The 8,972-nt window shown below is 40.9% G+C and overlaps 1 protein-coding gene across 1 annotated transcript in view; it reads left to right on the top strand.

Annotated features, from left to right (window-relative positions):
- ppl (periplakin) overlaps positions 1 to 8,972 on the top strand; it is a 32,534-nt gene that overhangs the window by 1,079 nt on the left and 22,483 nt on the right. The window contains exons 2-7 of the mRNA XM_032536435.1: positions 5,003 to 5,102; positions 5,714 to 5,868; positions 6,131 to 6,251; positions 7,264 to 7,389; positions 7,995 to 8,036; positions 8,869 to 8,939. Of these exons, the coding sequence (XP_032392326.1) occupies positions 5,003 to 5,102; positions 5,714 to 5,868; positions 6,131 to 6,251; positions 7,264 to 7,389; positions 7,995 to 8,036; positions 8,869 to 8,939 (615 nt within the window). The remainder of the gene's footprint in view (positions 1 to 5,002; positions 5,103 to 5,713; positions 5,869 to 6,130; positions 6,252 to 7,263; positions 7,390 to 7,994; positions 8,037 to 8,868; positions 8,940 to 8,972) is intronic.

Here is an 8,972-nt window from a genome sequence, read left to right as displayed (position 1 = left end):
GGTGATGAATAGGTGCAATAACAGTGACTAGAAATAGTAGTTTATGGCACTGCATGGCATTACAGGGCACAGCAGGACGTGTAGCAGGACCACGGCGACAGCAATCAGAAAAGCTTCATACGTACGTTTTTTACACATATAAGGAATCAAAGTTTTGTTGTTGTAGGTGCATGTCACACATATTCAGGTTGAATCATTATCCCTAGGCTGCTCATTTTCCCTCTCAACCAAATGTCCCACTTTGAACGGCCTTTAAAGACAGTAGAGCGCATACTGCTCCCTGTCACTCACTCAGCTAGGCCTATTAGGGGGGCCAGGGGCCTCAAAAAGAACACCCTCTGGGGTCGGGCACCAAAAGATTGTTTTTCAGTCATTCTCTAGTGTAAGGTGCCATCAAGAGAAAAGGAATGCTCTTATCTTCCGAAGTAGGATTCCTACTATGCTATGCGCTGGCATCTCATTTATTTACACAATCAGAAAGACTTACATAATCAGAAGTGGTTACACAAGACACAAGGTTCAGGAATTTGTCTTGTGCATAGTAATAAATACAGCGCAAAAGTCAAGAGGCATAATATAAAATTGAAAAATGCAATAGAAAGTAGAAGAAATACATGATATGTGCAGGAGGCACTTGTTGGTTATCAGTTATCATAAAGTCCATAGCAAAGCTTTGATTGATTAGCATATTGTAGCTATTGGTTTCTACTCATCAGGCAGTGGAAGCCATAGTTGAGTCATTATTGTAATAACTGCTGAAAAACCTCTGTACTGTGATCCGTGGTGGAATCCTAATAATGCTGCTACGCCCTCTTTATTCTCTTCATGCTGCTCTTCCTGTTCAGTTTGGAGTTGGTGCATGAGCGCTGGGATCTCAGGTCGGCCTTTCTGGCACGCTGTCAGCGAGCCGGGGATTAGTGCCTACCTAAACAATAATACGGTGAAATGCTAGTTTAGGCCTGTTCCGAGGTTTCTCTTCATAGGAAGTTGAGTAAAAGAAAGTACAAGAGAGGCGGCAAGGAGGCACTGTATGTTTTGGAAGATATTTCAGTTTCTCTCCTTAGACGTGGATGGAACAGACCTACTGGGCACAGGCTTGGGACCCAATCAGCCAGGGGGCCTTTTAGTGCCAGACTCATTCCCCCAACATGCACCACAGAGCGCCACAGGAAGTCATTCCAACCTGTGGCCATCAAACTTTATATCTCCTCCCTCGAAGTGTTTGACACACTCAGTGAGTTTGAAACTCTGCTACTATCTATTCATTATTACTGTTCACCATCACAACGCCTTAATTATGGAAATACTGTATCATAAAATTCCTTTAACTACGTAAATTCCATACATATCCACACTCCTTATATTTCTTTATTTATATAGTCTCAACTGTAACACAGAATTTCCCTTTGGGGATCAATAAAGTATTTCTGATTCTGATTCTGATTCTAGGCCACATAGAGATGACATATGACCACAAAGAAATGTAAAACAACCGCAAAGAGACGCAAAACAACCACAAAGACACACAAAACCACAGAGACACAAAACAACCACAAAGAGATCTCTTATGACCACAAATAAGCAATCCCAAAAAATCGCAAAACAACCACAAAGATGCAAATAGCTTCCCAAAGAGGTGCAAAACGACTAGCTAGGGAGGAAAAATCACTACATCAAGACCCCCAGAGAGACAAAACTACCACAATATGCAGCCCAGGCGCCCATAGTCTCCGTGTTTCTGGACCTGGATTGAGAGCAGGCTGCTGAGACGGGGCAGGACTTGTGTTATGCTGGGGCGCTGAGGCAGAGCAGGACTCGTGTTATGCTGGGGCGCTGAGGCAGAGCAGGACTTGTGTTATGTTGGGGCGCTGAGGCAGAGCAGGACTCGTGTTGTGCTGGGGCGCTGAGACGGAGCAGGACTCGTGTTGTTCTGGGGCGCTCACTGACAGCAGCAGCCTGCCACACCCTGGATGACTTGCTGGAGCTTTCTGGGACTAATTTCTCCCTCTCCCTGTGGAACATCTGAGCTGTGTTTCTCAAACTGACGCTCCAGTGCCAGTTCCTTCCCAGAATCAACACAACCACGCTCAATACATTCAATTAGAGCCAGTGAGCCTCCCTGGAAACTATCAACAACATGTTGGGAGCACAGAGACATAATAGAGCAGGTAGAATTATTTTAGCATTGTTTTCAGACGCCTGCATTATAATTAAAAAGCATTATTCTGGGAATCAAGACAGCTGTTTCTAGTTATGTAATATGTATGGGGCTGTCAGTGGGGCTGCTAACCACTTAGAAGACAAGGCATGGTTACATCTCATCTGTTGCAAATTTTATAACAAAAACATCTGCTTTGAAAACTCTTACTACTCATGTTCTGTAGTGGTTTTATACTTTTAAAAATATGCAAGGAAATAGTATTGGGAACTGTGTTTATGCCTTACATCTAACAACCAGCTGATGTTGTTTTGTCTTTATGTATTGAGGTTTGAAGTCCAACCCATAAAATGTCATTTAGGAGTCTGTTGGTTTGAGTGAGAGAAGAGAAGTGTGTGTGTTTGCTATCTTGAGCTTGTGTTCTAACGTGACAGAAATCCCCCTCAGGGTGTGTGTGTGTTTCATTTGGATGGGCCTCGACAGACAAACTGTCAGTTTCTTCTGCAGAACTCTGCAGTGTATACCAGTTCAAACTTGTTCTCATAATATTTAATATCAAATCCAGCATGGGCTTTGACATTAAAGTCAGTGTGTCCTGTGTGCATTTAGCAGATGTTTTGTAACTTTTGTACAAAATGGTGAATGGGTGTGGATGTACGTGTGTGTGTGTGTGTGTGTGTGTGTGTGTGTGTGTGTGTGTGTGTGTGTGTGTGTGTGTTGGGTGGTGGGTGTGCGTGTGGCGTGTGGTGAGGAAATGGATGGTGGGTTTGAATTGACAGACATGAACTTTTTTTGCTCTGTTTGTCATAGGCACAACAAAACAAAACACACTGTGTGCGTGTGTGTGCGTGTGTGCGTGCGTGTGGTGGTGCGTGTGTGTTGTGCGCGGGTGTGTGGGCGTGTGTGTGCGTGTTTGGTGTGTGTAAGTGTGAGGCAATGAATGGTGGGTTTGAGTTGACAGACATGAACTTTTGTTTGTCACAGGCACCAAAAAACACACTCTGTGTGTGTGGGTGTGTGTGTTGTGTGTGTGTGTGTGTGTGTGTGTGTGTGTGTGTGGTGTGTGTGTTGGGTGTGTGTGTTTGCATGTGTGTTGCGTGGCAGTGTATTAGGTTTAACTACATTTGTGGGGACCAAAAACCGGGAATACAGTATACTTATGGGGTCCTGACAGCTTTGTGGGGACAAAATGTGTGTGCGTGTGTGCGTGCGTGTGTGTGTGTGTGAGTGTGAGGCAATGAATGGTGGGTTTGAGTTGACAGACATGAACCTTTTGTTTGTCACAGGCACACAAAAACACACTCTTTGTGTGTGTGTGTGTGTGACTATGTTTTTGTTTTTGTGTGTCAGTATTATGATGAAAAGCTATGAGTCATATTCGTGGTATGGGGATCTCATAGGCAATAGTAGAAGTAGTCTGATCAACAAGTCATTAATAGCTATAAAACCAGCTTATAGCTGTATTGGGGGGAGGGGGGGTCGTTTATGATTTACAGTAGTACAGTACCAGTGAACAGACTCCAAATCCAAACCACATACGGTGACAATCTTTCTGAAATAGATTTAATGTGCAGATTCTAAATGCCTTAAGCGATTATTTCAATTATTATTTAATAAATGAGAGCTGTAGCCCACTTTTTAAGTCTTGAACTTCATCGGTTAATTCTCTATCCCGACTTGAACCGCATATCACGGAGTGGAAGTGCATTACCTGAAAGACGCGTCACACAGGGGTTCATTGTTCCCTCACTCAGCTTTTCAGCGGCTTATGGAGATTTTAAAGATACATTAGGTATTATGTGTTTATGATGATATTTTGAGTGACACGTTCACTTCATTTCAATCAGGAGAGACTTCATTTAGGAGTGAAATAAGTGCAATGAGCATAGTGCATGATAGGTTGATGTGTTAGAGACTGTGGTGATTACTATAAGGGGTATAGAGGCTGTGGATATATAGGAATATCCCCCCCCCGATGGAGTCTAGACGTTGGTGGAGGTGATGAATGGATAAAGTAAGCCTAAATATTAGAAGTTGACTGATTTTTCTCTCGTCAGCTGATGGCTGATATGTGCTTGTTTTTAAACCTCTATTTGAAGAATACAATATAACACTAATAATGACTTAAGATACACAACATTTCTCAACAAATACATGTATTGAACACTTCACCAATCTGCATGTGTACACTTAAAAATGTATACTGTACTACTCCTGCTGTGTCCTGCTACATCCACCTACGCCCTGCTATGCCACACTACATACTATATGTATAATATATGTATATATATATGCTATAATGCCCTGCAGTGTACCTGCTATCATATGAACTACTTCAACTACTATTCCCAGACACTGTTCCATTTTCTTTATTGTGACTGTTTGTGCCGCTGTTCATCAAATTTTCATAAATAAAATAAATGAGCAATTTTGACAATAGTAGTGCTGCACACAGTAGCAACCAGCAGAAGCCTCATGTTGTCCTTGGGTCAAATTGACCCGTTTTCAGTTCTTTTTTTGGCATAATCAGCCGTCGAAATTAGCGCTGAAAATCAACAACATTAAAAATATCAAAAAAACTTTGGAAAAAACACCAAAAATGTAAAAAAAAAAAAACACCCACAACACTGAAAAAGTGATAGTAAAGTCTGAAAAATAGTGTTGTTGATAATAATGTTGGAAAAAAAAAAGTGACCATTGTTGACGGGAAGACAACACAAGGGTTAAGTCTAAGGGGTGGCTTTGGACGGAGCCACGGTGCCTCTGCAAAACATGGAACGTGTGTACGTTAACCGTAGTCCTCATAAATCCACCAGTGGATTCATTTCTGCGTTTGTCTTCCAGCTCTCCGTCCACAGAGCTGGCCACTCTGATCGACAAGCTGCAGAAGAATGCTGACAAAGTGGAGAAGAACTGCTACGACATCGAGCAGAACCTCAACAAGGTACAATCTGACAACGGTGTCTCCCGAAGGCATCGCACGTTACTCACTGCCACTTAAATACATGTGTTTTTATTTAATCTGGGAAGAGGTTGTCTGTGTGGGTGTGGAAAGACTGATTGACATCTTCCTGAGTCTCAGGACAAACTACACCTTTATCATTCTAATTGGTAGAAAAGATTTGTGACGTGATGACTTCCGATCTGAGCTCCAACCCAGACATCCAATCCAAAATAACTGGAATAACCTGTGTGGCTGTTCAGAGGGTTTAATGAATGAATGAATGAATGAATGACTCATTTATAATCAATAAACAAAAGCCCAGCCCTAACAGGCTTACAAGACACCATGTTTTTACAACCATGGACCAGATGTCAGAGTAGCAACATAAATTACATATATTAAACACTTACACCTCGTCGTATTCCCCCATGCTTTAGAGACGAGGATTGCCAACTTACATTAAATTTTAACAACTACTACATTTTGTTGTCTTTAGTATACCTAAACAATACTGGATTTTAAACAGACATTTGTCATAATAAGGATTATGCAAAAAGAAAATGGAACACACCTGATTGACTTGCTACCATCCGACGTGTTTTTTTGTGCAGGATGTGAGTAAGATCAACGAGGGGAAGACGCCACTGTACCAGGATGACACCAACAAGAGAATCCTCAACTCTCTGGAGCTGCTCAACGGCCTGGATGAGGACGCCGTCAACGCCAAGCGCCTGCAGCATCCGCAGGCCGAGATGATAGAGAAAGAGTCAGTAGATTAGATAGAATTTAGTAATCCCAAATTGGGAGCAGCACAATATAAGACACATGGCACACATACTGAATAGATGAGAAATAATAGATAGGATAGAACACAAGAACAAGTATTCAAAACTAAAGATAAAAGAATACAAAGGAGAGAATGTACAAACGTATAGACAAGTGGCAAATAAAAATGTATAACCTCTTTAAATTTTGTATTTATAAAGATGTTCTTGTGTGTGTGTGTGTGTGTGTGCGTGTTTATTCAGCATGAAGCAGCTACGTGGGAAACTGATGAAGCTGAAGGAAGACCATGCCCGTATCTACCACCTGGTCCGCACTGAGGGGCGGCCCAGCATCAACTGGGGCAACATCATGGATGAGAAGCTGGTAAGAAGCAGACTGTACCTTACACTCCCATAGGGGGCCACTGTCACTGTGGACCAGGGCCCAGTCCAGGATTTTTAAAACTGGGTGACACAAGGGTGGACCTGTACATACGCACTCGTCGATATTCTTGTGCCACAAACATCCGTTATATCTTGTTAAGTTAATCATCTGAGGTGTTTTCTTTTAATGCATACATTTGTTTTTGCAGACTTCATGCACACGCCATGTCATACATCCACAGCCTTGTACAGACGTTGAGACCATCTTGGTTTCAAAGTAATTTATAAAACCAGATCAGGTCCAAAGTCACTGCCATTACTCATCAGTAATTCATAGGACATGTCAGAGTTGTATTTAAATAAGAAAGTTATTCCTAAATTAGATAATAATAAAGTTTCACGTCCCAGTATGTGTAACTAACTGTGTCTTACTTCGCTTATTGGGATTTATTGAAAGTTCCAAAAAGTATTTTTTTTAAACAAGTGCAACATTATAATGTAATATTTAGTTTAGCTCATCAGAGCATTAATCAGCTACAGGGCCAGATATTTTCTCAGGATTTTGTGGAGAACAAACCTAGAGCTAAAAGAGAGAATATTGATTAAAATATTGGATAAATGCTGTATTTAGTCAGCAGCTTTCATGAAGTAACACAGCTTAAGCTACAGCAAGCAAACAGCTGGCTATTAAAATAATAATTGTTGGCATGAATTTTAATGTTAAACATACATGTGGCACAGTGAATCCTTATTACCTGTGTCTGTGGCTGGCTACCTTAGTGACCTATAGGCTAGCATCAATAAGGTTTTCCCACCACAAATAAGCTGATTTATATTTGCTAATAACATGTTGGATTCACAGTAAGACTTTACATTTTTTTAAACTTTCAAAAAATGTACAATAATTTGGAGGCCCCCCCTGCAGTAACTCAGAGGACCCCCTACTTGTCAGCGTGCGGTGGAGTGTGGACTAACATGTGGACTGACGTGTGTTGTTTTGTCTCCCTGTCCAGGACAACCTGAACAATAAGGGCTTTGGCCAGGACCTACCATCTGTGGAGAACGAGGTGGAGGAACACAACATCTTCCACAGCGAGGTGGAGGCTCTGGCTCCTCACATCTCATCCAGCGGAGACAAGGTACAAACACTAGACCACAGGAACAACTGAGAGGTCAGGATTTATTTAGATAATTCATGGTGACCCAAACTTTGATTTACGATTTGATACGATACGATACAATACGGTACGGTATTATACAACACGGTACAGTACAATACAATACGGTACAATATTATACTACACGGTACGATACGATATGGACAGTATGATACGGTATAATACAGTACGGTAAGATACAATACAATACAATACAATGCGGTACGATACGACTTGTAATACTAATGCAACAATGTTAGTTTATTAAAAGAACATTGGGAAATATCATATTTTTAAAATATTTATTAGAGTCACAAAAATGTCAAAAAAACACATAATGCTAACTAAATAGCATTAGCAACACATGAGTAAAACAACCACAAAACACACTGAACCCACTTTGTAGTTGCTAGTTGTTCCCTTTTTTTTATATTGAAAATAAATTGCAAAATTTAGTATTATAATTAGTGTATATATATACTGTATATTTTGTATTTTTTGTAGTGGTGTGCAATATGTTATTCACATGACCCTTGTCTTGTTAGTGATGTCCTCACTCTCCCTGTTTTTTTGTATTGTTTCTCCAGGAATATGTCAATAGTCTCCAGACGAAGTACAACAAACTACTGGTAAATAACACACACACACACACACACACACACACACACACACACACACACACACACACACACACACACACTTGCTTGTCCAATCATAATTTGCTGTATTATAACTACAAATTAGACCAATATGCAACTTATATTGCAGCCAATCTAGACAACAGTTGTATAGAGGAATTGTTTCAGACAATGTGTCCGCACTCTGACATCTGACTGTTTTGTTTTATGTCGCAATATAGCTATAGGTCTTCCATTACAGTCTTAAAAAGTCTTAAATTTGACTACAGAAACCCTGACACACACACATATTTACTCTCTGAGCACACCAGTGTGTTTTGTCTGTGTGTGTGTGTATAGATAATAATATAATAAATGGGTCCTTGTGCACCTGTGTGTGCCATTCTAAAGAGCCTAACCTGTGACTGTAGGCTGTAAGACCTGTTCCATCTCTTATCCCCAGCCTGCCTTTAGGGAGTTTTTTGTCTGCAAACAAAACACTTCACTGCAACTTTACCCCGTCGTAAAGAGCACACACCTAATATGTCTTCACCTGTCAGTATCATTTTTTTAACTTTTGAATAAAATCTGCATTACATTCGTTTAAAACACAATGACTCTCTGTAACTTTCTCCTTTGCATCAAATCCCATGTGCAGACCTAAACTAACTAATAAATAATATATATATTTGTATTGTGTGTGTTTCCAAAGTATGATATTTGGATATGTTCCGTCCTTCAACACATCAACACATAAACACACACTGCACTTTATTTTACCTCAATCCCCATTGACACCATGTGGTTGTGGTTGTAACTCTAAGTTTTTCCTCTCCTGGCTTAGGCCAGTTCCAGCGCCCGTCAGCGCAACCTACTGAGCCTGCGGGACTACATGCAGCGCTGCACCAATGAGCTGTACTGGATGGACCAGCAGGCCGAGGAGAGGAT

Source organism: Etheostoma spectabile, chromosome 15 (genome assembly GCF_008692095.1).
Source record: "Etheostoma spectabile isolate EspeVRDwgs_2016 chromosome 15, UIUC_Espe_1.0, whole genome shotgun sequence".
NCBI lineage: Eukaryota > Metazoa > Chordata > Actinopteri > Perciformes > Percidae > Etheostoma > Etheostoma spectabile.
Note: the sequence above shows the minus strand (reverse complement) of the source record. Positions and strands in the feature narration are given on the sequence as shown.